Here is a 27,656-nt window from a genome sequence, read left to right as displayed (position 1 = left end):
CAGATTTCCAGCTGTCTGGCAAAAAATTGTTAAGCTTCGGCTCTTATTTCGAAAAGGTACTTCTTCCGGAAACAGGAAGTGGTATAAACCGTGAAAGCTTGCTCCATTCAAAAAGCTAAGAAGCTAATAGTTGAAGAAGAAACAGTTTTCTTATGAGCACTTAATATCGCAGTTTATTGAGTTGTATTGTTCAGGAGGCTCTTCATCACCGTAACTCCAAAAAGGTAAACAATTTTTTTTTCAAGGCGATATTACCTTCATATAAACTTAGCTAAGGTTGATAGCAGGCCGTGGCTAAGCTAGTCACGACTCTCTAGTAAAACCGAACGACTAGTATTTCTGATGTCCTGGTCACAAAGTTAGCTAACAGGATGATTCCTGTCTCTAGAAATCTTCTCTGACAATAATGCTACATAATTAATATTTTCTTTCTTAATAACACGTGCTGCAGAAATGGCCGCGGATTGGTTGGGTAGTTTGGTGTCAATTAACTGTGGACCAACGCTGGGAGTCTACCAGGGAGAAGTATCATCTGTGGACCAGTCCAGCCAAACCATCTCCTTAAGACAGCCTTTCCACAATGGAGTCAAGTGTCCCGTGCCAGAGGTCACATTCAGGTAAGTCTGTGCTACTAAATGTTAGCTCATTGTCAACTTTTTAGCTCATCGGTTTTGTTATTTAACGTCATTCTGACTCATATTTTTTTTTCCCAGTGCCATTGACATAAAAGACCTAAAGATTTTAGATTTTAGAAATGACAATAGTCGGACTACCTCTGCTGCACCTGCAAAGGTAACCAGCGCACCAGTTGCAGTCCCAAAGGGTGACCCTAGATCTGTGGAGAAACTGAACTCTCCACAGCACTGCTCTAAAAGTTATGGAGAGCGTCATCTGGACATACCTGGCCAGCCTAAAGGATTCCGTCGAAGACATAACTCCTGTAAGTGCAATGCTGTTAAATTCACTAAAAATCTGTGGCAAAGTGGTTAACTATATATTTATCATCCCCTCAGGGTCAGCCAGTAATCGAGGGGTAAATCAAGTGACGCCGAAGAAGAATGTGGTGAAGAATGGCCAGATGAAGCAGAGAGATGATGAGTGTTTTGGCGACGGCGTGGATGATTTCCTGGACACAGACTTTGATTTTGAAGGAAACCTGGCTCTTTTTGACAAAGCAGCAGTTTTCTCAGAGATTGACATATCGGAGCGTCGTAATGGTGTGAGGTCACGCGGCACACCTCAGGAGCAGACTCCTACTCGGTACCGGCATGATGAGAACATCCTGGAGGCCAAACCTGTTGTGTACAGACAGATTACTGTACCGCAGCCTGGGGCCAAAGAATACTGCACCGGCAAGTGTTTTATATTGGAATGAATGAAGTGGAGATGCAGGTAAATCAATTTAAGCCTTATTGATGTTTGCTTTACTTTCCACAGACTCTGGACTTGTTGTACCAAGTATAACCTACGAACTGCACAAGCGTCTGTTGTCTGTTGCTGAGCGCCATGGTCTGTCACTGGAGAGGAGACTGGAAATGACTGGAGTGTGTGCCAGTCAGATGGCACTTACATTACTAGGGGGGCCAAACAGGTAAGCAATTATCTAAAATGTGCCTTTTGTTGAACTGGCAACATTTAGGAAATGATACTAATATATGGGGATTCTAAATATCACATTATAGTTAAAATGGGTTTCAGTTTCACTTTGTTCTTTTTAAATATACTTTAAGAAGTTTTTAGTGCAGTGAAAACAACTGTAAAAACCCCAAAATGAATATATACAAAATGCAATACTATTCCCTAGAAAGTAAATACTCCCCAGAGAGTGAGCTGCTTTGGTGGAGGTTTGTGCTCTCAGAGTACTTATTTTTTTCTAAGTTTCTCTCTTGTTTCTATTTATTTCATATTTGTCGCATCAACACTAATTAACCTAGTCATTTTGTTCTTCTAAAGTACTAAATAAAACCTTTGCTATTCCTGCTTCTTCCAGATTCACCCCGAAGAATTTGCACCAGCATCCCACGGTGGCACTGCTGTGTGGCCCTCATGTTCAGGGAGCTCAGGGCATCAGCTGCGGTCGCCACCTGGCCAATCACGAAGTGGAGGTCGTCCTGTTTCTGCCAAACTTTGTCAAAATGCATGACGCCGTGACCAGCGAGGTCACCCTCTTCAACAAAACTGGTGGCAAACAGGTGTCCAGTATCAAAGGTAGGTTTGTTTTGTGGCTTTATTGATCTCTCCCCCTCCAAATACTGTTGGCTTCATTAAAAACAAAAGCGTTGCTAAATACCTTGACATTCTTCTTTTTTCTCTGTGGCTCCACAGACCTCCCTGACACCCCTGTGGATCTAATCATTAACTGTCTGGACTGTCATGAGAACACATTCCTGATGGATCAGCCTTGGTACTGGGCGGCTGCAGACTGGGCGAATCAGAACAGAGCACCAGTGCTAAGCTTAGATCCCCCTGCTAGCGGCCAGGGGCAGGCAGTTGAAGCCAAATGGTCCCTCTCACTTTGCCTTCCACTCCCCTTAGCTGAAGGGGCTGGCAGGGTCTACCTGTGTGACATAGGAATTCCTCGCCAGGTGTTCCAGGAAGTGGGAATCAAATACCATTCTCCCTTTGGCTGCAAATTTGTCATCCCCTTGCACTCGGCATAACGGGTCAGATGGTCGACATCTCACGTCATGTTGACAGATTAAATCTTTTACCTTCCATGACCGTTTGGGTTTTGGCGCCTTATATTCCAGAGTTAGATCTGTTTTTCCAGTTTATCTGTGAAATTTCTAACTCGGCGTGTGCAAACAGATCTTTTTCCTCATACTGAAGGACCAGTGGTGATGCATCTTACAGTAGCGTAGTAGGATTAAGTGCATATCGATAGAGATAGGGGGGGGAAAAGTAAGCATTTCTGAAAATACAGACTTTTGGAGGGTATAGCAAGCAGTTTAATAAGATTGCTAATAAGTCTTGTTAATTCATAATGATAACCAAAGTGTCAAAGAATGCAACATTAGAGCCGTTTCAAAGAGGGAATACAGGAGAACAGTGCTGGTTTCTTCAACTTTTTATGTTAAAGTTTCTCTTGCTGTCAGTTCAAACATAAATATGGTGTCGTGCACACCATATCTGCAATATGTGCACAGCACTTGTGGCAAAGATCATTGTCAGCGTTGTGTCAAACAAAGTCTAACCACATTTAGTTCTCCGTGCTGTAGTCATGAAGAACACAGCATCTAGTTGTCTTTGTGTATGTGCTGCAGAGAAGAGCGTCTGCTTTAGCCCTCACACATACTCAGAGCTCCTGGTTCTGGATTGTGAAAATCTAAAAGTGTACTATAGGCTTCATCTTATTGTACAATACATGCAGTGGCATAAAATGTTACATCATGTTTTTGCTGTTTAGGGCTATCTTTTGTGAGCTCTCAAAAGGCAGGAGACGTGCAGTCATAATCCTCTTCACACTTGTCTGTTATAATGACTGCATACATTCAGACTTGCGCCATGTTGAAAGTATGATATGTAAATGTTAGTCTGTTTTAGATTGCTGCAGGGACTTTTATGAGTGTGTGACTGTGTGCTTGTTCAGACATGAAGTTGACACATTAAGATGCTGACAGCTTAATGGCTGTAAGGGGCTTTAATGTTCAGATTTAAAGTGAGTAGGACAATCACTGATTTAAAACAGGAGAGTTCTGAAAGTCATGGCAATCTAACTTTCTTTCAAAGCACTCCAGTGATTAGACGCAGATTCATCTCGGTTTACACGCATGAACAATTTTCACACGTATTGGGATCTGACGGCTTACAGTTAAGCTTACGCTGGTCTTTCCATTGCTGCCTGCAGTACTTTGCCACATTCTGTCACTGTTATGTAATGCTTTGTTGGGAATTAAGCTTGTAATATTTGTCCTAAATAACAAGGTGTTCAAATACAAGAGCAGCAGATTACAACAGCTTTTTTGTCTCTTCTGCAAATTATATTGTGATGATAAGGGCTCTGGAAACAAGACATGGCATGTAAAATAGATGCAGTCGTACCTTTTCATGATAATTTAAGGGGAAATAAGTTTATTAAACTTTGGTACAGTTATGGGATGAAGGGCTTTACTGTTGTTTGAAAGGCCCAAAGTTCTATTTGTACAACTCATGTAAAATCTTTATTGCTTCATCGAATGCCAACTAGAGTTTAGATTTGTTAAATATATTTTTCATACAGCGTCTGTTGTCTTTCAGCCATTACTGTATTATGGAGAAAATATTCAGTAGACTGCAGACTAAGTACTGATACCATATTCTCTCACAGTGAACTATCAAGTCTGCTAATTCTTGGCGATGTTGGGTTGCTGTTGCCTGTTTAGCTTGGTAGTACAGATTGGATTCAAAAGCCAACTTTGCTTTACACAATCAAAACTGGTGCAGACTTGATGAGGTCAAAGCAATTGCACAACTTCGGCAAGTTTTTGCAGTATTGCATGTTTCATATGCAGAAGTTAATAGAAGTCTGTCAAAGCGGAGCCCGAAGTGGCACAATTATAAGTGACACTTTGGCTAAAAATAAGTCCGACCAAAAAGGTTGGAGTGATCTTTTTTTTTTTTTTTTTTTTTTTTTTTTTTTACCAAATGTTACTTTCTGTGTGGTGGGATTCAAATGTATTTCAATTCATTTGTGCTGATGCAGCGTCCCACACTTGAATACTTTCTAGGAACCAATAAAATTGGCTTAAAAAAAAAAAAAGAACTGCAGGATTGGGCAATCGTGGAAATCACAAAATATTCTTGATTCTTGTGTTCACGCTTTTATTTCAGGACATTAAGCTGATATTTAACAATACACTAAATCACAAACTGTGAAGTTCACGTGCAGCTGCTTTTTTTTTTTCTTCCCTTTGATGCCTTGATTGGAGGCATGTCTACTCAGATCTTTCAAGCAATGAATGTAACCATTTGCTGTGAAATGTGTCCAGAAGTGTATTACGTTGAGGTTACCAATCTGTGTCGGATCTGCATAGCTGTTCTCTAACGTGCCCTTATTTGGAGTTGGATTGTGTATTCTTTGAAATTGGTGTAAGAAAGGCTAAATTTAAGCAGTCCACACCATCTGAGGATTTTTTTTTTTTGAAAGTCATTGTAATTGTTTCTTTTGTGTAAATTAATCTGCACAGACTTCATGTACCGATTTGCCCAAAGTTACTTTCATACTTAAGTATTTTGTCCTTTCGCTAACATTCCTCTGACTGCATGTGTTATGTCACATCTGTTGAGACAAGTCTGGCTTGGAAACGTCATCAGCCAGCGTTGCTGAATGTGAATAAAATGAGTTTAGTTCGTCTTTGGCCACTAGGGGGCAGTGAATAAAACTTTTATGGTGGTTCCCTTTTGTTCTGCTGTAATGACAACTTTGTGTACTTAACACTATTTTCTCATCAACGGCAACAAAGAAAGGATTGTATATCAATAAAATGTGAACAGTCGAAGAACTTGGATCAGTCTGACTTTTTACAGGAAATATGTTTGTGCAAGTCTTTTTGCAGCAGCAGATGGGGATTCCCTCCTCCCCCTGCACCCCCATTTTTCTTTTCTTTTTAATCATTTATATGTCTTAAATGTTAAGGGCAGACATGCATATTAACTCGAGAAATATATAGACACGCAACTTTGCAACACAGAATTTGTTTTTTTTAGTGAGTTCCCTTTGAAGCCTCATGTGCAAAGTGCTGCTCAGTCTTAATATGTCACATCTGCAGGTTGAACCAATTAAATGAAAACAACTGCACCCACGCTGTCCCTGTATCTTGGTTTCTTGTTATTATTGCCTCATCGATGATCAAATTCCTTCACCGAATTGACTGAGACATATCCTGTGGGGACTTATTTTTAGTTGTCAGCAACGCGCATGCGCAAAATCAAGGTGGGGCCAAAAAAAAAAAACTTGAATGTGACGGGGAAAAGGAGTAGCGCAGAGCGAACTTGACTCAAATTAAGTTTAATCCTTTTTAATTACTCACCGCGATTTTACTGAGTAATACTTATCGCCGTGGCGGGAGTTTTTATTTCTCCCTCTAAACGGAAGGACGACACAAAAGAGGCGATACATCTGTGGAAGTTTACTTTGTTTTGCTGTCTTTTTTCATTTATAGGTCTGTTTTGTAAATAGTCTTGACTGGAGACGCATCAACGCCGCTGCCTATTGTTTTTAGTCGAGTTTCGTTTGGTGCCGTTCAAGTTTTCTGATCACCTGAGACAGTTTTCACTTCTTCCTCATCAGGACTGGATGTGTTTTGCGCTTCAGCATCGACTGTCGGTTATTTATTGCGTGAATGGAAAACTGTGCTCTCCTGTAGAAGGAAAAACAAACGTGTGGAATCACCTGTAAGCGCTTCAAATCGGCTGCTTTTACCTGCAAACAGGTAAGATTTCAAGTTTGAGACAGAGCTGCCTTTAAATTTTAAAATGTGCTGTTTATTTTAAAGTAGATGCAGTGACTGACAGCTCTGGCGGAGATAAATGTTAGGATGTCGAATGGGCATGGATAGTTTATTCAAACATCACAATGAAAAAGTCTTTTTTAAGTGAGTCGATTATAGACGTGGCCCTACTAACATCCTCCAAACTTCTACCACTTCCTCTGACTTCCTGGGGTGAAGAAGAAGCTGCAACGCACAGCTGTCCACATTGCTGTGTTATAACATGTTGGGTGACTAGTAATAATCTGCTTTCGAGCTGGAGAGCAGCATTCATTCCCACTGTCACGGACTTTGGGATCTTTGACAGCTTTTTGAAGTTTTGTTAACGGTGGGCGCACTTTCACGTGCACGTGCATGCTACAAGTTGCAGAGCGGCGCTGTTAAATGTTCGTCGGGTAGGCTGCACCCGTCAGAAAATGGCAAAAAGCGATTAATGCACGTCAGAAAACAACATTTCCGCTATCAGAGATCTAGCTGAGCGGAGCATCTCTCGGGTGTGTTTTCTGGGTGATGCCCTTTTCGCTGAAACGGGACTTCCCTCCTTTTTCGGACAAAGTGTGAAGTGTGCGCTGGTGCAGCAACGGATCTCCTGACCAGCAAAGATTCTTCTTTTAGAGTACGATAAACTGTAAAGAAAGATTAAGCTGTTGAAACAGGATGGAGAGAAGTTCGTAAAACCGCAGCAAAGCTTTGCTGCTGCACCATAATGTGTCACGCCTGGCTGCATGAGCAGCAGCAGCCTTGCACTGCACTTCACTCTGCGCTGTGCACACAGCACCCATAAAACAGCCTGCATGTGATCGCGCCACAGCGAGGAAAGGTCCATCCGCTGTTCAGGCACGGCAGTTTCGACTTATATGGTGTTTTTGATGCCATGTTTCCTTGGTGAAGTCAACATGACCAAACGTGAAGAGGTTTGGTACGTCATGCGAACTTTGGATGGCAATAAAATGCAAAGTTCACTAGAATGGCTGGCTGGCCAAAATGCAGGGGATTGCCCCTGATTAACAATCGCTTATCCTTCTTCCTGCTACGCTGAAAACAACCTTGTTTCTCAGTTTAGCTTTTGTGTTTGTTTATGATAAATTGGATACTATTTTAAGTACACACCTAGTTTTTAACACCCCCACCCCCCCACCCCAAGCGTCACAGGAAAAACTCTGAGCTATTAAAAGTGATACAATGATGGTCTGTGTTTCGGGTCCAAACACTGGACTCGCACTTCCTCTCTCAGATCCTACAGACGTTTGTTTCAGTCAGCTGTGCAAAAGCACCACAGTCCAGCTGCTGCCCCTAAAGGCAGAGGTGACTTCCTTCTCAGGAACATCTGCTGGCTGTTGTTATAGACCCCCACCAGCCTTCTCTTTGTGCTCATTACTGTTCACTGGATGTGTCTGTCTGTGTGCCAGCCAGGTGGCAGCTCAGTGGATGTTGACAAAAGTCAAGTGTTTATTTCTCTCTCTGCTGCCTGCTGCTGTTACAGTGTTGCTAACAGGACAGTAGTATCAAAGCAACTGAAGAGCATCATGAGGCTGGAGTGCTGGCCCTCTGCTGCACTTAGAGAAACGATAGGAGCCTTTAGTAAAAGAATCAATCAGATGATTTACTGAGATGAACCACTAGGTTAATGTTAACAACACATTTTTACGATCCTGCAAAATCTTAAGAATTAAACGCTGTATGATGTATCATTATGGCATCAACAGGCTTTAATGCTTTAAATAATTTGAATTTGAGCGGTGCTTTTCTACACTTTACACACAAGCCACGTTCATGTGTTTTTAATACTTTTTCCTGCATCGCATTTTCTATTATTACAGGGGGTTCAGGATCCATCCCATTTATACACAAAGACCCACTCTACCTGAGCCACAGTCTCATTTTATGATCTCATGGTCTTCGATGTGTGACTAAAAGAAGAGGGAGTCATTTCTGATAGCTCTGGGGAATAAACAATTAGCTAATCCAGCCTCCCACCGTGCACAATCAACATTTTCACCTCGGTTATTGTCTGTGAGTAAATGAGGGAGTGGCAGATTTTAGGTCAAAGAAGATGTTTTTACATTCTTGTCCTGTCTTGCTCCGTGCAGTCAGGCTGCCGCTGATTAGTTCAGTAAAGACTGCAACTGACTTGCACAAGAAGGCACAAGAGACAAGTGTTGATCAGTGGTTTGATTTGGACAACAGGATTGTTTTAAACTGCAAGAACATGCGATATTATACCATGTAAGAGCTGTATGAGCTTATTTTGCAGTTATACAGTCCAACACTATTTATTAGTCACTCTTTATGATTAAACTAATCGACTGTGGCTTCCTTTTATTTTTGGGAATGAATGTTGTCCATCGCCTCCCTTCATTCAACTTATATCTGTGTATGTGCACAATTATGAGATTTATGTCTACAATTAATGTAGAGCAGTAAACACAAAACGGAACAGTGAGCAAAATTTAAAGATCAAGTCACATCACTGCCCTTAAAACTGCTCAGTGGATGCATTGATGATGATGTTGGATCTAATGAGACTGGGGTCAGCAGAAATTTGACTCACTCACAATGAGATCCTTTGCTGCTTCCTGAAAAAAAGCAAGCTGTGGCTCCATGCAGAGCTCTGTGGAAATGGCAGTGGGAGTCTGTGGCAGAATGAGCTCTGTCCCGTTCACTCAGCTGCTGGTGGCCTGCTGCTGGGAAGCATTCAGCGTCCCAGAAGAGATTAATATGAAAAAAGGGGAAAAAAGCTGCTGACCCCGTTGATACATTCTTCTTTTGACGAGACTCTTTACAAAGGGTTTCCCTCACACATATTCTGTTGCAGTCCACAACTTCTGGTGGCTTTCAGAGCATCGTCAGCATAATGTCCTGCTTCGAGGTAAAACTCAGATGATTGTACTTTTGATGTGTTTCAGTCACAAAATAACCTTGTGGATCTGGAAATGCTGATTTGGAAACCACCATTTAAATCTGTAGTGAAAAAAAACTACTTTTAACAGCGCCCAAATATTCAGTGTTTAGGAATAACTGATACATATGAAGACGATGCATTTCAATTTTGGGGGGAAAATACTTTGAGGCTTAGCGATAACCTTCCAGCTACTTTCATCTCTTGTATGGTGTCTATCTGCCTTTAATCTTGTCTTCAACACCTAAAATGCAGTATAGTCAGCCTGGGATCAGGTGATCATCCTGGCCAGTCAATCCTTTAGATAATCTGGTTTTATATTTAGGATTGTTACCTTGCTTGATGATGAAAAGTGGAAAAAAATTGAATTAGCAGGTCCAATATTGGATTTAAAATCAAATGTGCTGAAGCACAGAGCCAAAATATGAAAAGCCTGTAACTGTCCACACTGTTTGGACTGTGTGACATCAAGTATTTGATACATTGTCATAAAAGTTTATTCCAACAGTCGCAGCCTACAGTACACCAACATTGTCGACTTTGGCGAACACCCGACGTTCCCTGTATTACATCAGCGGCTTTTCATTTTGGGGTCGTAGTGAAATAGATCCTAAATTGAATGGGGTACAGCTGTATGGACAGATGGTCTACCACCAGACGTTTCTGAAAAAATAGTCAACTGTATTAATCTAGGTAAGCTTATCCTTTAGTTAGAGAGGTCATGATAGTTATGATATGCACAATATTAATGTATTATTCCCTTCTGCAGGTAGGGATTGGCTTTGAATGTATTGACAAAAAAAACTATTTAATATTAAACAACAGCTCTGACTTTTACTAACATAAGTAAAAATGTCCCAGTGGCCACAATGGGAGTTAAGTGGCGTCAATGTGCCGAGTCACTCTATAAAAAACCTTGTGACTATAAAATTATGATTTTTTTTACAGCTTACCTGAAAATAAAATGCAGAGAAAGTACATTTCATAATAACTGAATCATAGTGAACAGAGTGCTTGCAACTCCCTCACTTTTGGGATCTCCATACTGAACATCCCGACACAACAAACACACAACTTTACATTCTCTCTCTCTTTTTCTTTGTTAAAATTGGACTAGGTTACATTGTTTCATTTATAATCGGCAGCTAACACACGCTGTCTTTTGGACTCTCTGTGATGTCTCTTGGCCAGTGTTGGTGGTCTAAATTTGGGAAATGCCCGATGTTCACACTTTGTCCTAAGATGAGATAACGTTTCCTTTATTTATCCTAGAGATGGGGATTGCCTTTGTTATCACAGTTAAAATGTAATAATAGTAATGTAAAATAGGTATATATTTAGATTAAAAGATACTGAAAACTTATTATAGAATAAGACAAAATATTTTCAAAATAAACGATGCAGAAACAATAGCTTACTAAATGTAGTTTTAGGTGGTAAAAAGCTTGTTTTCTTTTAATAATAAAGCAGGGACTTTGAGGTTTGTTCTTATTTGGCATGAGATTTGTTTGGGAAGCACAGGATCATGCAACATAAGGTAAAAGCATGGGTCATTACCAGATTGCTCGAGTTGGGATAAAATTGTGTCGTTGCTACAGCATTGATTTTATTTAATAATTAATAATTTAATAATGATGAATAAACCACATGAAGCTGTGGGTGATGGTACTGTCGTTGGTTTATGTGGCGCTTTCGTCATTAACAGGTTGATGAATTTGCTTACCAGAAGGTTGCGCTCATGGGAAATTGATGAAATGCCCAAAGAGTATAGAAGTCATCTCAAAGCCCCTGTGAATGCACACACAAATTTTCACAGCAACACTTGTAATAGTTAGTTCAAGCATTCAAGTCAAGATCTGTGATGTGCTGACCCACAGACCTAAAGTGAGATCTTCATAGCCACACCAACAGCACGGCTAAAAATATCACATGCTTTTCTGACTTCTCTCTTATTTTTCCATATGAACAGACAGAATGTTTTTCTCACCACAGTTTTGCATTTTGGTGTGTGTCAATAATTTGTTTGTCTTTAAAGTCTTTGTAAAGATAAAAAAGAAACACACACACACACACACACACACACACCACAGCTGCACACAAACACACCTACACAAGAATAACTGGCCCACAGCAGCTCGGTTATCTTTGCCTTTCTTTGACTGTCTGCACATAGTAGAGCTGGGTTGGGGTGAGCAGAGTGGGGCTGTTCTTAAGGGTGTGGGAAATGTGTCCAGATAGTTTTGTCCCTTGATACAGGAGACAGCTGCACCACTCCATAAGGGACCACATCCATCACATCCCCATGGTGCGGTGTGATGACAGTCTCGTGATAGTTTTTAAACACACGCTTGTCTGAGAAATGGCGGGCTATTTATTTAAACAGAAAAACACACCAGATGGAAGAAGCGTTATAAGAGAAGAGGATTTTTTTCATTTATCGCGTTTCTAAGCAACCCACCCTAAAGTTGGTGTGTACAGAAGTTGGGATGTCGTACAGGAAGTTGACTGCACTGCAGTGGACATGTCAAAGGATGTGACCTCATGTAAAGTGACAGTTTATCAGAGCCAGGATTTTCCCTGAGCTCTGACCATTTGAGCCCTGCCACCTCTTCCTGGGAACTGATAGAGCAAGAGAGGAAGTGGGGTTTGGGGGGAAAGAGAGAGGGAGGATGTGGAGCATGACTTAATCTGTAGGTCATCATTTAACTATGATGTCTTTGCTCTGATTGGTTTATGATGTGTGTGTGTATCATGGAAACACAGGCCCCGGGGTTACTCAGGCCTAAGGTTAGTGTCACAGTGGCTGTTTTATTGACATAAAGTAATGCTGGGCTGGATGAGTCCCTGGGGCCTGGTCAGATCTCACCACAAGTTTGCATTCCAGGGTTGGAAGAAAGCTATCTTGATTCCTACAAGGCCCAGTCATTGAGTTTAAGATGGAGAACCAGTGTGTGCCTTATTTTAGGTCAGACCAAGCTAGGTTTTCACATGAAATACACAGTAGGGAGTAGGTTGCATTTTGGTCTCTTTATCTCTTACTTTTAGCATGTCAGAGTGCATTTCTTACTTTGTATGAAATATTCTACAGTGAAAGAGCTTCTTTATGTTGGCACTGTTTTCCTCCGTCATGGAAACATTATGCACTAGTTGTGAAAGTGTGTTTAAAAAAAGAAAACCTGTTAGTTCTGCTTTCTGTCTGAGCGAGTTATTTTTACCGACACTGTCTGATCTGACGTTACTCCAGTGTGCTGTGATAATGGCTCATCTGCTTGCTTCGAATTACCATGTGCCCCCGTACAGCGAAACCACAAATTCATTATCTTCCTGAGAATTTGCTTGCAGTCGGGTCAGTATCAGTAAACAGGGGGACATCCTAGTTACTCTTCTGCTCGCTTTCACAGGTACTGCGTGCGCGCGTGTGTGTTTACCAGCTCTAATGGTAGGAGCTAGCAAACCTCACCTGTGAGAGGATCGAACCGCCTCACCATGACAGAGGTCCAGGTAAGGTCCAGGTGGTGTGTGACAAAAATTGCAAGCACAAATGAAAAAATATGGATTTTTACTGAAACAGTGACCGTCCCTCGCTTTTATAGAACCCATGGCCGCAGGGCACAGAGTGTGTGGCCAGGTATAACTTCAAAGGCACAACAGAGCAGGACCTGCCCTTTAACAAAGGAGACGTGTTGACTATCATTGTTGTCACAAAGGTAACATTTCTTTTTTGTTGTCTGCGTTTCTATGAAGACAGCTCTGTGTTTGATGCCATGCGGCGCCGCTCAGTAAACTTTTTGCATTTCAGGATCCAAACTGGTACAAGGCTAAAAATTCTGCAGGCCGCGAGGGAACGATCCCAGCCAACTATGTCCAGAAAAGGGAAGGTGTGAAAAGTGGGGGAAAGCTGAGTCTAATGCCGTAAGTATATAGATTCTCATGAGCATCGGTTGTCTGTATCTCTTGCCGCAGCACCATCTTTGTGCGGCGTTTTTAGCAGTGTTTAAAATAGCTTGACTTTGCCCTCTTCCATGGCTGTGTGGTTGCAGAAGGCTGATGGCCTATTTGTCGTGGCAATTGCACAGTAGTTGTGTGAATGGAGACCACAGTTTGGTTGGGCTGTGTTGTAATTGCAGTGCACGTCTGTCTGCTTCCACCTCAGGTTTGCATGAACTCTGCACAGTTTCCTGTTGTTTCTTTTCTATTTCAGACTGAAGTAATCTAAAAAATCTCCCCACTTGTCCACGTCATGGGTTTGCTGCTGCAGGCATGTGCATATGTATGAATGCCAGCTTTATTTAGAGCGCACTTGCTGATAAACTTTAATGCAAATCGAACTGTACCAGAAACCAAATAAGATAATAATTTTCCTTTAGCATAAGGTGCCTAGGATTGAGCTTAACTCATCAGTTGCTATATATAAATGTATGCTTTCAGACATGTGATATCTCATTCACAGTTGCTTTAAAAAATGCCTTCTCTTGGAAATGGAAATGAGTAAAAGAAAACCAACTCTCACATAGTGTGCAGTTCTCAGTAAATATTACCAGTAATGAATATGAGCTTACACTGATAAAAGGGGATCTTGACCTCAAAAAGTTCTGTATTACGAGCTAAGATGAGAACCCGTAATACAGAACTGAAAGGAAAACTTTATAACGATACTTTCCTTTCAGCTTGGAGGGAAACTGCTTCTGTGTCTGTAAAGAAAAGCTTTCCAACAAGCTTTATTGTGTGATATTTAAATGTAACTTTCGTATGGAGCCAAGTGCAAATGCATACGCTGTACATTCCAAAAACCACATTTAAATATGTGACAGCCTCTGTTGTATAACTGGTTGCAGTGGATATGCAAATCACCCTAATCTATATATCTGGATGATGAAGGCAGTAGTTGTTTAATTTGCATTAAAGCCCCATTTAAGGTTTGTGATAACACTGTGAGGTTGATTAAACGCGGAAAGATGAAAATTTTTCAAAGACTAAAGCAATAATCTGCCACAAATATCCCTTTATTTTGTGTTAGGAAGGGAGATTTAGCTTTTGTCTTTGCACGTGTTGTCTGATTAACAGCTCTAAGCATTATTTTAATAGTGAGGAACGTGGGAAAATGGACAAATAGGTACAGTAGCTATAAAAAAAATTACTTTCAGCTTGAGTTGTTGAAAAAAAAAATCAGCTTCAGCACTCTTAGAATGAATATTTTTGTTTTGACCTTCATCTGGCAAATGCATACATGCGTACACCACCGAACACTCAGCCAGTACCAGGAAGCTACAAACCTATGAGCAAAACACACCTGTCAGCATGAGAGAAAGAAACTTTGATATTAAGGCCTGCTAGTGTAACTTCCCTTTGATGAACCAGCCAAACTTTAAGGCAGTTTTTAGCGTGTAAGAACGCGCTGCGAGAACCAGTTAGTTTACTGAATGTGGTTATTTATAATCCCGACTCTTAATATAGCGGCTACACTGAAAACCACAATACCCAAATACATTTTTTTTTAAATAATAAATGTAATCTGTTCAGCAGACACTGGTGCCGTGGCTTTACATGGAAAATAGAGCGTATGAACAGTAACAGAAAGTGAAACATCAAGGTTACAGTTGTTTTCTCCCAAATGCACAAAATATATATATTTACTTACAATATATATGTTTGTAAAAAGAAGGAACGTGACAGTGTAACAAGTAAAAAAAAGTCAAGCGTAAAATGAAATGCACAATCAAACCATCTAAGGCTTTAAAAGACCCAGTTTAAGAATGACTGGATCCAAGTGGGTAAAATAGGAGGAAGACATTTAACTAATAATGTTTGTTAATGATTGATGCAGACAGTAGAATGGATGCAGGCACAGTCTATATGTTGTTATTGGATATGTCACGTGTACATACAGCTGATGTGAATTTGGAGTTGCTGGGCTGATCTGTTGGTTTTGTCGGTGTACTGATTTCTGGCTACCTCTTCCACCAGATGGTTTCATGGCAAGATAACTCGGGATCAGGCGGAGCGGTTGCTTAACCCCCCTGAGACAGGCCTGTTCTTGGTGCGGGAAAGCACTAACTTCCCTGGCGACTACACTCTGTGTGTGAGCTGCGACGGTAAGGTGGAGCACTATCGCATCATCTACCACAACGGCAAGCTCACCATCGATGAAGAGGCTTATTTTGAAAACCTCATGCAGCTTGTAGAGGTAAGGCGTAAATTGGGCTTTTATTTCTAAATAAAACAAAGTGTTTCTGATATTTTCTAGGAGGCTATATTGAGCATCAGTCTACTGTAAGCATGTTTTAGCCTCCCCATGTTACTGTGCTAGTTCAGAGAGTCTGTGCAGTTCCTGGAACATATAATGAACAGGAAGTATCAAAGAGGAAGTGAACAGTATGCTGAGGTTCAGAGTTCTAACCTCAAACAGATACTAGGTCTTTACTCTCAAAATGACTGCTTTTCCTGTGTGAAATGCTTATTTTGAACAGCAACATACTATTTATTCTGCACAGTAAAGTAGATTTGTGTCTGTAAGTTCTGGCCAACTGAAGCTTTTCAGTCAACCATTGCATGTGGTTTTGACCGTATTTGACCAGGCAGCCCTCTGTTGGTCACAGGTATACACTATTCAATGAGTTTTACTCATGTTTTTTTACAGAAGTTCACAAAGGTTTGAACTTCAAGCTTCAGTTTCTTTTAAAATACAGCTACAGCACCCACAAGCAATATAAGAAGGACAAAGATAAGTAGCGAAACCCACAGATGTACTCATTAGGTGCTCTAAACCAATCCTCTAAAAGATGATGCAGAGTGAAAGTTGCTATTCAAATTGGTTTGAGCTTTTTTCTGCAAATAAATGAAGGGGGAATTTTCTTTCCAAAATACTAAAGCTGCTTTGAAGCTCTGAATGTGGTTCTGATAGTTTCTGTCATGGTAAAAGTTCCTTTGCTCTTATGAGGCCATGTGCACTGTATTTTATCTCTTATTCTATGTAGCACTACACCAAAGATGCTGATGGCCTCTGCACCAAACTAATCAAGCCAAAGCTGGAGGAAGGGACGGTGGCTGCGCAGGATGAATTTTCCAGGAGTAAGCTTGCCGGTTCTTTGTAACTTGTACAGCAGGGACATTGTGGATTTTTATTATTATTTTCATTTTTCTTTTATTTATTGTTCTTGATGATCAAAAGCTTGTTTGCGTCTCAGCTGAATTCTGTTTCTACTTTCAATGATGAACAGGCGGCTGGTCGTTGAGCAGAAAAGACCTCAAGCTGCAGCAGGTTATTGGAAAAGGAGAATTTGGAGGTAAGTAGATTAGGGTTCATGTTTACTTAAGATGAGCTTAAACTCCATGGTGAGTTTAAGCCCAGTCTTAATTTCTTGCATGAAACAGAAATCAGAGCAACATAAAGATGTGACGCATCATATGCTGCATTTGGGTGTAAAGGATTTTGCCTAAAAAGACATTTAAGCCCCAAATATTAAATATTCCTCATCGCAGAACCACCAAATTTCATTTCATTACTGTGAAAACCATGAGATTGTGCCATGACGTTCATATATGGACTGTTCTTCTCCTTGTAATCGACATAAAAGTTAGAAAACTGTTCAAATTTAATTTCTGTGAACATGTCATTTGCCGCATTGCCGTCTTACTGTTGGTTTGGGGTCGTATAAAGGCAGCTTCACTGATCAGTTCATTGCTTGTGATTATTCAGATGTGATGGTGGGAGACTACAGAGGGACCAAAGTAGCTGTGAAGTGCATCAAAAACGACGCCACAGCGCAGGCCTTTATTGCAGAGGCTTCTGTCATGACGTAAGGAAATTAAACATTTGTTCTGGCGCGTTTTAGAAACATAAATGGACACGTACTGACTGCTCTGCTTGTCCCCTTCATCAGGCAACTACGGCACGATAACCTGGTACAGCTGCTTGGAGTGATTGTGGAGGAGAACGGAAGTCTTTTTATAGTTACTGAGTATATGGCAAAGGTAAGTGGCTGAGTGTCTGATAATCTCCCGACGTGGTGAATACTCTGTATAAAACATATAACATGCTTTTGTTGTTGTTGTTAGGGCTGTTTGGTTGACTATTTACGTTCCAGAGGCCGGACAGTACTTGGTGGAGAAGCTCTCCTACATTTTGCATTGTGAGTATTTCTGCAGCGAACCACAATTTCGGCAGTTATTCTGTTGTATTTTATGCTATGTTAGTATTAGCAGAGCGGTGTTGCAATAGCTAGTGATCAGAGAGGGAGGAAATTCAGCTCTAAAGAGGGGCATATTTTGCAGCACAAAGAGCAGATTATATCTCATGAGTCTATAGATAAGAGGTTAAAGTTGTGGTTGATGTTTATTCGAATTTAAATCTTTATCAGGTATTCTTTAAAGGACCACTTAGCCCATATATTTAAAGACAACACGGTTAGCAGATAAAAGGGTTATTTTATTATCTTAAAAGGCCCTTTTATCTTCCCACTGAATGGTAGAAATCAGTTATAGTAGTTTCATTTATTTAATTTTTTAAATTTTTTTTATTTTCGTGCCATGACAAAAAGTTGATTCGACACGCCTGAGCCTGGCGTTTGTTACTTTTTCTTTTACTTTCACAGAGACGTCTGTGAAGCCATGGCGTATCTGGAGACCAATAACTTTGTTCACCGAGACTTAGCCGCACGAAACGTTCTCGTGTCAGAGGACAACATGGCTAAAGTCAGTGATTTTGGCTTGACCAAGGAGGCCTCTTCCACTCAGGATACCGCTAAGCTCCCCGTGAAGTGGACGGCACCTGAAGCACTGAGAGAAAAGGTGCGCTGCTTTAGAGCTGTTCTGAGCCGTGTGCTTTGCCGTGCATAGTTTGTGTATCCAAAACACAGTGAAATAAACTCTTAATATCCTTTTTTTTTCTATTTGTCATTAGAAATTTTCCACCAAATCAGATGTTTGGAGCTACGGTATTTTGCTGTGGGAGATTTACTCTTTTGGCCGAGTTCCTTATCCGAGAATTGTAAGTATCAGTTTGTTTTTGTGCATAAAAAAATATGCTGGAATAACAGCTTTGGATTAGGAAAACAATGACTTTTTAAAATTCAAAATCAATAATAATAGTACTTTGTGATCGCTCTCGAACATCCATATATGTGTTATGAGTATAGCCCTAGGTTTAAAGGACCAAAATGTTCAACAAACAAATCTGGTCTTTCCCGTAGCCATTAAAGGATGTAGTGCCTCGAGTGGAGAAAGGCTACAAAATGGACTGTCCTGACGGCTGTCCTGAAGTCGTGTATAACATCATGAAACAGTGCTGGAACCTGGATCCCGCCGCCCGACCAAGTTTTCAGATGTTGAAAGAGTGGATTCAGCATATCACCCAAGGGATGGGAAAAAGACAATGAGGGATCTGACAAAACAGACACAACATAGATCCTCTTTTTTCATTTTGACCACTGAGACCATAACTGTGGAATTTAAAAAAAAAATCTCACAAGGACTGTACAATTTGGCAAAATTCACAACAAATACTGTTTTCATTGTGCTTTTTTAGCAAACATCAGGTTGTTCAGACTGCAGTGACTTTCTTAGTCGAGTGGCGCCATCAGGTTTTTCTCGTCTCGTCTTCTTGCACTTTGTTATCCAGAGTGAATGATTAACTGTCATCAACAAGTCTGTCCTTAGAACACAGTGCTGCCTCAGAACCAGTGCCTTGACGTGCTTCCACGTCTTTTTTTTGTCCTTTACATCAACATCCTTAACGTTACGGTAGTGTCCTTTTAATTTCACGAACCTGTAAAAAGTAACTTAATTTGACTCAGCCGACTGAATCTGTTTAAAACTGAAAGATGCTTCAATAGTAGAATTGCAATTTTGATACGTCGTTGTCTTTTTTGGGGGATTTTTCTCCTAATGATATCAGGTACACCATTTTTGCATGAATGTTGGATTTTTTTTGCTTAAAGGACAAAATTTCAAAGAAAGAATAATAATTATCCAACTTTATCTTTTTTCTCTTGTATGATATTAAATGTTTTATGACTACGTTTTCATCCTCCCGTGAGTCGAAAAGGAAAAGGTTTTTCATCTGACATCCTAAAATGTTTTATCAGACAATATTTTGGGATTTGAGCAAACTATCAGGATTTTGTGAGAAAGAGAAACAGAGAATGTTAATACTTGTACTGTACTGTCGTTTTCAACAATAAAAAAACAAACAAACCAAAAAACCTTTTTGAAAATATTTTCTGAATAATTTTTTTAACATTCTTTTGAAATTATATTAAAAGTTTTAACAGTTTTTAAATTGTAAATTGCTATTTTCTATTTCACTGGATGTATTTGAAGACTTTTTGAAGATACTCATTATCTATGCAGCAATAATAAACTACTATCCATTACTTTTGAAAAAAAAAAAAATCTACATCCCATACAAAAAAGAAATTTGCTCCACAGAAGCTACATGTTTTAAATGCATATACACAGCACCGGTTATGTCTTTAATTTCCCATTCAGAAATGGGCACGTGATCCTCTGAGTATATTTTAATGACCATAAATTTGTTTGATATTGCTACTTTCTTGAATAATGAAACATTGCCATCAGGTGATGAATGAGAATACAATTAGCTACAACAATGTACCGACAACTGACACACTTAAGGAGGGCAAAATAATGATTAAAATCATTTGAATGTCCTCTTAAATTAGAAAACAATGTTTTGCTGTCAGATTGACTTTGCGATTCTAAATTTTTACCATAAAAGGAAATAAAGAAAGGAGGAAATACAAGTCATTTATCTGATGTAGAAAGGAAGTCTTTAGCGGAACCCTGACCGCTGCAGTAGCAGCCGGGGAATTATTTCTTGGTTGCACTGATGGTGTTCCGGGTAAATGTAGACTGAAAACAAAGGCTTGTAAAAGCAGCAAACAGCTCGGAGCTCAGAGACTTGCTCGCGGATTGTCTTTACTTTGTGATGGACAATGATGTCTTTTATCGGGAGCTGCCAAAAGTGGTAAGTCAACCGCCTAACGTGAATAACAGAGGCTTATAAAGTGAGTAATTTGAAGGTTTATAGAGAGTAAGGGCGGTTAATGTATAGAGGAGCTTAACGTGTAAGCTAACTAAATGCTAACGTCAGCGTTTTGATTGTTACCAGGAGCTTCACGCTCACCTCAATGGTTCTGTCAGCGCGCAAACCATCGAGAAGCTCATCAGCCGAAAGCCACATCTCAACATTGAACACAGCATGACGGCCATTGGCAAAGGACAGCGGAGGACTCTGGATGAGTGCGTCTGTAATTCATTGACAATTTCATATGAAACCCAGCAGGGTTTAAACCCTACTTTATATTTGATAGAAAAGAAAAGAAACGACAAGAAAAAGCACGTGTTGAGCTAAATTTAAGTGGACAGAATGAGCTGTCTGGGAGACGTTGATAAACGGGTTAAGATTAAAACACTATGTCTTTGGGTCTCTGCAGGTGCTTTGAAGTCTTCAGGGTCATCCACAAGTTGGTGGACACTGAGGAGGATATCCTGATGGTAAGGCCTGACTCAAAACAGTGTCGTGCTTCTTTTAGTCAAAGTGTTTCTAAGGATATTTATAAGTAATTGATGTTTTTGTTTTCCTGCCAGGTGGCTACAGATGTTATCAAAGAGTTTGCAGCTGATGGTGTCAAATATTTAGAGTTAAGAAGCACACCACGTGAAGAGAGAGATACAGGTGAATGACAGGCGAAGGTGAATGACACAGTACAGGGAGCAGTGAGTTCTCCTGTATATACCTATGATTGTAGAGGCAAGAAGGATAATGATTTGGTTATTAAATTCAATAATTAATTCATTTGAATTATTCAAAGTGTAGTATAACAGTCATTGTCTTATTTTCAGTACTGATAAAACTAAAGAAATTATATTCAATCCTAGGGGTATATGTGCATAGGAACCAGTTGTAATTGATGGTTGCACAATACAACAGGCTAATGCATATAAGTATTTGGGCATCTGTATGGAGAAATTCTTTAAATGGGAAGAACATTTTGACTTCTTGAAAAATTAGCCAGACTGTTTGGGAGTGACTTCCAGGGTTCGTATGGGTAATGGATATTACCTGTCCACAGATTCATGGTGACGTAACTGCTCTTTTAACTGTTTGGTGTCTTTGCTTTGTTATAGGTTTGTAGAAATGGTTTATATGAGATTTTAGCTGAGATTGAGAGGTTTCTGTGGACACTCCTCATTTCAGCACTTGTATTTCTGACCTTGTGTTATAACCGATTAAACGTGATCTCCTCCCTTTTGCCCCCATTTTTGTGGGAGTGGGTGCTTAACTAGTTAAAAAAAAAATCTGTCTCCTATTTTTTTTGTGTCACATAGTAAAGAAGCATCAATATCTGATGAGAATACTTAGTAATTTGGCCTTGCTGTGTATTAATGTGGTGTTTGGTGCAGTTTCTTGTTTTGTGGGGTTGTTGTTGTTTTTTTCCAAGTGGAGATGAATATCTTTAACAAGTTGATTTGTTCACATTTGCAAATCTTAATTTTTAAGAGAAATGTGTTTTTTGAGTTTGTACACTATATGCATATTGCACCATTTCCTTTTTCAGTATTTGTCTGTGGTGACAAAAGGGGAACAAAGGACATTTAAGTCAACCTAAAATGATTTGTTTTAATTTTTACATGGCCTTACTGAGGTGAAACATGCATTCTTTTTTTTTGGTAATGGGCTGGAAAAGATTGAAAATGGACTTTGAAAGTGCTTAAAAAGTGCTTGATTTTGACCCTGAAAAATGTGTATGAGCCCTGGACTTCTACAATCATGTGCACTTTTTATAATATAGTGCTTGAAAATTCCAGGTGAATAGGAAAAACAGATAATCTATTTACTGTTATTAATTTGCTAATGATATTACTTTTTGTGATGAAGTTGAGCGCATTTTCAACCTTCTGAGAAGCGTTTCTCTCTGGGACATAGCTACATGTAGAGAATCGCTTAAGAATTGCTCCATTTGTTTTTTTTGTAATGCCACTGTGAGTTCGGGAATGCAGAATTTCTAAAAGTTCAACATCAAATTCTGAGAAGTTCACTGAAACAAACCAGATGAATAGTTTAGGAAAACAAAAAACAGTACAAAAACTGGAACCCCCCCCCCCCCCGAAAACAAACAAACAAAAAACAAGGCAGTGCTGTCAACACAAAGGTACAATAGGCAGAAAACTAATCTAAAGTGCTGAGTTCAGACAGTTCTGATTGGGACCATCCCAGAAACACTAACCTGGGTTTGCTGTTAAGGCATGACTGAGCTGAATCCAGCAATCTCGGAAGAAATATAGTGAGTGTTCTGAATTTAAAAAAGTGTTACTTAAAATATATTTTACTCAACTAATACAGTGGGGCAAAAAAGTATTTAGTCAGCCACCGATTGTGCAAGTTCCCCCACTTAAAATGATGACAGAGGTCAGTAATTTGCACCAGAGGTACACTTCAACTGTGAGAGACAGAATGAAAAAAAAAATCCATGAATTCACATGGTAGGATTTGTAAAGAATTTATTCGTAAATTAGGGTGGAAAATAAGTATTTGGTCACCCCAAACATGGAAAATCTCTGGCTCTCACAGACCTGTAACGTCTTCTGTAAGAAGCTTTTCTGTCCCCCACTCGTTACTTGTATGAATGGCACCTGTTTGAACTCATCATCTGTATAAAAGACACCTGTCCACAGCCTCAAACAGTCAGACTCCAAACTCCGCCATGGCCAAGACCAAAGAGCTTTCGAAGGACACCAGGAAAAGTATTGTAGACCTGCACCAGACTGGGAAGAGTGAATCTACAATAGGCAAGCAGCTTGGTGTGAAAAAATCAACTGTGGGAGCAATCATCAGAAAATGGAAGACATACAAGACCACTGATAATCTCCCACGATCTGGGGCTCCACGCAAGATCTCATCCCGTGGGGTCAAAATGATCATGAGAACGGTGAGCAAAGATCCCAGAACCACACGGGGGGACCTGGTGAATGACCTGCAGAGAGCTGGGACCAAAGTAACAAAGGTCACCATCAGTAACACACTACAACGGCAGGGAATCAAATCCCGCAGTGCCAGACGTGTTCTGCTGCTGAAGCCAGTGCATGTCCAGGCCCGTCTGAAGTTTGCCAGAGAGCACATGGATGATACAGCAGAGGATTGGGAGAATGTCATGTGGTCAGATGAAACCAAAGTAGAATTTTTTGGTATAAACTCAACTCGTCGTGTTTGGAGGACGAAGAATACTGAGTTGCATCCCAAGAACACCATACCTACTGTGAAGCATGGGGGTGGAAACATCATGCTATGGGGCTGTTTTTCTGCCAAGGGGACAGGACGACTGATCCGTGTTAAGGACAGAATGAATGGGGCCATGTATCGTGAGAATTTGAGCCAAAACCTCCTTCCATCAGTGAGAACTTTGAAGATGAAACGAGGCTGGGTCTTCCAACATGACAATGATCCAAAACACACCGCCCGGGCAACAAAGGAGTGGCTCCATAAGAAGCATTTGAAAGTCCTGGAGTGGCCTAGCCAGTCTCCAGACCTCAACCCCATAGAAAATCTGTGGCGGGAGTTGGAAGTCCGTGTTGCTCGGCGACAGCCCCAAAACATCACTGCTCTCGAGAAGATCTGCATGGAGGAATGGGCCAAAATACCAGCTACTGTGTGTGCAAACCTGGTAAAGACCTATAGTAAACGTTTGACCTCTGTTATTGCCAACAAAGGTTATGTTACAAAGTATTGAGTTGTATTTTTGTTATTGACCAAATACTTATTTTCCACCCTGATTTACAAATAAATTCTTTACAAATCCTACCATGTGGATTCATGGATTTTTTTTTTTTTCACATTCTGTCTCTCACAGTTGAAGTGTACCTCTGGTGCAAATTACTGACCTCTGTCATCATTTTAAGTGGGGGAACTTGCACAATCGGTGGCTGACTAAATACTTTTTTGCCCCACTGTATATAACTGAAAAATAGTAATAATGAAAAAAAATGCAATTAAGTCCATAGGTTTTTGGAAAATAACACAAATTCTGTAAATGTGCTTCTGTACACCACCGCCTTCTCATATTGAGCGATTCAGTGAACTGAATGAGTGTGAGTTCAGCACTTCACCTCCAGATCTTTTGTTTGCTTTTTTGTATTGGGGGTTTTTGCAGTGGAAGAGCGAGGGAACAAACTGAACATGAAATTACTTGGGATTTCTTTCACCATGCACTGATTTGGTATGTTTGTGTTCGTAGGACTGACAAAGAAGACTTACATTGAAACGGTCATCAAAGCCATCCAGAAGTGTAAGGAGGAGGGAGCGGACATTGATGTCAGGTAGGTTTACCCAGCTGTGTGCAAGTCCACACATTTGTCTTATGACTTGTGGCTGTGTCACTGACCACATGATTCTCAATATTATTTATCTTGAAGGTTTCTGGTAGCCATTGACCGCAGGAATGGGACTGAAGTTGCCTTGGAGACGGTGAATTTGGCTGAGGAGTTCATGCTGTCATCTGATGGTTTAGTGGTGGGAGTTGACCTCAGTGGAGATCCAACGGTTTGTCAGACAGTTTGGTACTATGGTGGCTTTGTACTAATAGCTACAGATCCAGTTACTCTGTATTTTACTGGCATTGTTTGGGTCTATTTGACCCATAATAGGAATGGTCACCGTCTAGTTTTGTGATGAAATATGTCTATTCTGGTGGGAGTGGACTTTTCCAGGGTGACAAAGAAAAGTTGTTAAACTGGTCATCTCAAATAACTTCTGCAGAGCACAAGAGTTTAATTTTTGAAAATGATGTAAACTGTATGTCCTTAAATCTCATCCTTAATTTCCCATTTTTATTCTTGGACTCTACTAGAGAAGCTTTGCATGATTCACAGTTTTAAAGTAATCCTTATTTATCTTAAACTGGGCCTTGATGAAGCTCCTCAATTCACCCTTTATCTGAAACAAACCATTTTAAATAATCTTGCTTCAAGGCCAGTATTGCTTTTACCAGACTTTCTTCCAATTGGCAGCTTCTTGCAAACTGAAGGTGTTAATACTGAGCTTTTGGCTCACAGGGATTAATTGCACATATGCTGATCTCATTATTAAAAACTTTTAAAACATGTTAAACACCAGAAACCACGCTGTAGCAGTATTTGTATGAAAGAAAATAAGAGGTAGCTTGTTAAATTGACTTTAAATTATGTTGGGAAACTGTATTGTAATGCTATTTATTAGTAGGACCACGTCTCATTATTTCACATGATAATGTAGCTTTCATTTTAAGGTGGGCCATGGCAAAGATCTGCTTCCTGCCCTACAGAAGGCCAAAAACTCTGGACTGAAGTTGTCACTGCACCTCTCAGAAGTATGAATAGCACACTTAAAAAATAGAGAGAGATAGACAGAGAGAGATAATTTGACTGTAGTAATATTTTACGTAAGAGTGATGTCATCAAATATTGTTGCAGATTCCATCACAGCTGGATGAATCAGATTTGCTGTTGAGTCTTCCTCCTGACAGAATCGGTCATGGCACCTTCTTACATCCTGAAGTCGGTGGATCTCAAAGCCTCGTTAACAAAGTGGTTCAGAAAAAGATACCAATAGGTGACGCAGCATCCACGCTAAGATGTTTTCATTTTAAAATGTGTGAACTTTTAATCAAATTTATGCCTCACATGCACTGTTCCTGTGCTGCAGGATCACAGTGACTGAGGCATTTCGCTACCGATGCAGTTTCACTCTGAAAAGCCAAAATTGAAAGTTTGAGGGGTGAAAATAAGCGATGCAGACACATCCACATCTGTCGGTCCACATCTTATCAGTGATACTGACAAAATAAAAATATAGCAAGTATGTTGTATTGACAACATATAGGGAATACTACGAGGATTCTAAATATCACATTATAGTCTGAATCCAAATATCATGTCACACTTGACCTCTGACCTCATGTTTATGTTTCACCCTTTCAAGTTATTCATGTTCAGTTATTTACAAATCAATACATATCATTCATTATCTGCTCCTGTGTGTGTAATCAAAGTGAACATCTGTCATGCTTTGCTTATCTGATCTTTACTGCACTACCAACTTAAAGAAAACAAAGTGAATATTAACAACACAATACTCAGTAGTTAAAAGTAAATTGTCCTGATAGTGAGCTGCGTTATGGTGGAGGTATGAGCTCGCAGTGCGTCTTTTTTGACGTACGAGCAGAACTTTTCATGTTGATTTTTTTCTCCTCTGTAGAGCTGTGCCTGACATCAAATGTGAAAGGCAACACTGTGCCGTGTTACTCCAAACATCATTTCAAGTACTGGTACGAGCTGGGACACCCAACTGTAATTTGCGTAAGTTTCCACTGTATACTTCTTTTTAATGTTTTTGTTTTTTGACCTCATTAGGCTAAATTCTTGCATAGTCTTTATCTTACACCGAGCCTTCAGCAACAGCTGAATTAGTTTTAGCTCGTCTCCTTTTTAAGCCATCTTTTATTCTGATTGGCTGCTCCTCTCAAACACAGGGTTTAGAAAGCAGGTGGGTGGAGCTTCTGTGGGAGCCAAGTTGGGGGGAAAAAACTGAACCGTACTTTTCAGAGCAGTCTGAAGTCTGAGCTTAGAGGCGTTGCCTGCACATTATTTTTGCCATGTTTAATATAACCAGCCACCTTTATCACAGTGTATACACATAACAGGAAAGAAGGAAACACACAGGTCCTATTTGAATTAGGGCTGTGGAGGCTTTAAAATATTGGCATACAAGTAACATACTGATGCTGAAGTTATTACTATTTCTTTTTTTACCGTCTTTAGACAACCACAAAACGGTGGGGCACAGCATTAACATCCTGTCACAGGTGTGGGTAGATGTAGTTTTTCTTTTAGATTAACACAGTAGAAATAACTTTCTACTTGAACAAAAATAGATCAGAGACCTGTGAGAGGAAAGGGGGGGAAAAAAAGAAAAAAAAAATCACACCTGAACAATGTTCCTTTTTTTACATTACAGACCGACGATAAAGGAGTCTTCTGTACGGACTTGTCTCAGGAATATCAGCTGGCAGCTTCCACATTCGGTCTCAGTCATGAAGCCGTGTGGAAGCTCTCTCAGCAGGCCATAGACTGCATCTTCGGACCAGAGATTGTGAAGCAGCAGCTTCAAGAGAAGTGGAATGACTTACATCCTCAGCTTTTCAAGTGATCGGTTCATCGGAGCCAAAAGCCAACTACATACCTCAAGTTTTCATTTTTTTTTTTTAAAGCAACAATTTAACAAGGATTTACAGAAACCC

At 40.1% G+C, this 27,656-nt stretch overlaps 3 protein-coding genes across 3 annotated transcripts; all 3 read left to right on the top strand.

Moving 5' to 3' along the window:
- The first annotated feature begins 78 nt into the window (after positions 1-78).
- On the top strand, positions 79-5,480 carry edc3 (enhancer of mRNA decapping 3 homolog). The gene is made up of 7 exons (XM_080869008.1): positions 79-224; positions 452-617; positions 714-940; positions 1,014-1,352; positions 1,438-1,591; positions 1,991-2,208; positions 2,326-5,480. The coding sequence occupies exons 2-7, from the start codon at positions 454-456 to the stop codon at positions 2,658-2,660; spliced, it is 1,437 nt and encodes a 478-aa protein (XP_080725134.1). The 5' UTR covers positions 79-224; positions 452-453; the 3' UTR covers positions 2,661-5,480.
- A 441-nt stretch (positions 5,481-5,921) lies between these two features.
- Positions 5,922-19,571, top strand: LOC308391630 (tyrosine-protein kinase CSK-like). The gene is made up of 13 exons (XM_080874285.1): positions 5,922-6,410; positions 12,768-12,867; positions 12,960-13,073; positions 13,166-13,278; positions 15,331-15,550; positions 16,341-16,434; positions 16,584-16,649; positions 17,063-17,162; positions 17,247-17,337; positions 17,422-17,495; positions 17,958-18,153; positions 18,266-18,352; positions 18,555-19,571. Exons 2-13 carry the CDS (start codon positions 12,853-12,855, stop codon positions 18,738-18,740), a joined length of 1,356 nt encoding a protein of 451 aa, XP_080730411.1. The 5' UTR covers positions 5,922-6,410; positions 12,768-12,852; the 3' UTR covers positions 18,741-19,571.
- A 622-nt stretch (positions 19,572-20,193) lies between these two features.
- mapda (N6-Methyl-AMP deaminase) lies at positions 20,194-27,625 on the top strand. The gene is made up of 10 exons (XM_080872859.1): positions 20,194-20,350; positions 20,495-20,625; positions 20,820-20,880; positions 20,974-21,061; positions 24,618-24,699; positions 24,796-24,922; positions 25,647-25,727; positions 25,831-25,969; positions 26,615-26,715; positions 27,374-27,625. The coding sequence occupies exons 1-10, from the start codon at positions 20,312-20,314 to the stop codon at positions 27,563-27,565; spliced, it is 1,041 nt and encodes a 346-aa protein (XP_080728985.1). The 5' UTR covers positions 20,194-20,311; the 3' UTR covers positions 27,566-27,625.
- Positions 27,626-27,656: the final 31 nt, after the last annotated feature.

This window comes from Rhamphochromis sp. 'chilingali', assembly GCF_963969265.1.
Source record: "Rhamphochromis sp. 'chilingali' genome assembly, chromosome: 2".
In the NCBI taxonomy this organism is placed as follows: Eukaryota; Metazoa; Chordata; class Actinopteri; order Cichliformes; family Cichlidae; genus Rhamphochromis; species Rhamphochromis sp. 'chilingali'.
Note: the sequence above shows the minus strand (reverse complement) of the source record. Positions and strands in the feature narration are given on the sequence as shown.

What these genes read in the sequence shown, in the direction of transcription:
- edc3 (XM_080869008.1), top strand. Translation starts at nt 454, where the DNA reads ATGGCCGCGGATTGGTTGGGTAGTTTGGTGTCAATTAACTGTGGACCA. An exon ending in GTGCCAGAGGTCACATTCAG is followed by an intron (nt 618 to 713) that starts GTAAGTCTGTGC and finishes TTTTTTTCCCAG; the next exon opens with TGCCATTGACATAAAAGACC. An exon ending in TTACTAGGGGGGCCAAACAG is followed by an intron (nt 1,592 to 1,990) that starts GTAAGCAATTAT and finishes TGCTTCTTCCAG; the next exon opens with ATTCACCCCGAAGAATTTGC.
- LOC308391630 (XM_080874285.1), top strand. An exon ending in GGAAAGCTGAGTCTAATGCC is followed by an intron (nt 13,279 to 15,330) that starts GTAAGTATATAG and finishes CTCTTCCACCAG; the next exon opens with ATGGTTTCATGGCAAGATAA. An exon ending in GAGTTCCTTATCCGAGAATT is followed by an intron (nt 18,353 to 18,554) that starts GTAAGTATCAGT and finishes TCTTTCCCGTAG; the next exon opens with CCATTAAAGGATGTAGTGCC.
- mapda (XM_080872859.1), top strand. Translation starts at nt 20,312, where the DNA reads ATGGACAATGATGTCTTTTATCGGGAGCTGCCAAAAGTG. An exon ending in ATCGGGAGCTGCCAAAAGTG is followed by an intron (nt 20,351 to 20,494) that starts GTAAGTCAACCG and finishes GATTGTTACCAG; the next exon opens with GAGCTTCACGCTCACCTCAA. An exon ending in GGAGCGGACATTGATGTCAG is followed by an intron (nt 24,700 to 24,795) that starts GTAGGTTTACCC and finishes TTTATCTTGAAG; the next exon opens with GTTTCTGGTAGCCATTGACC.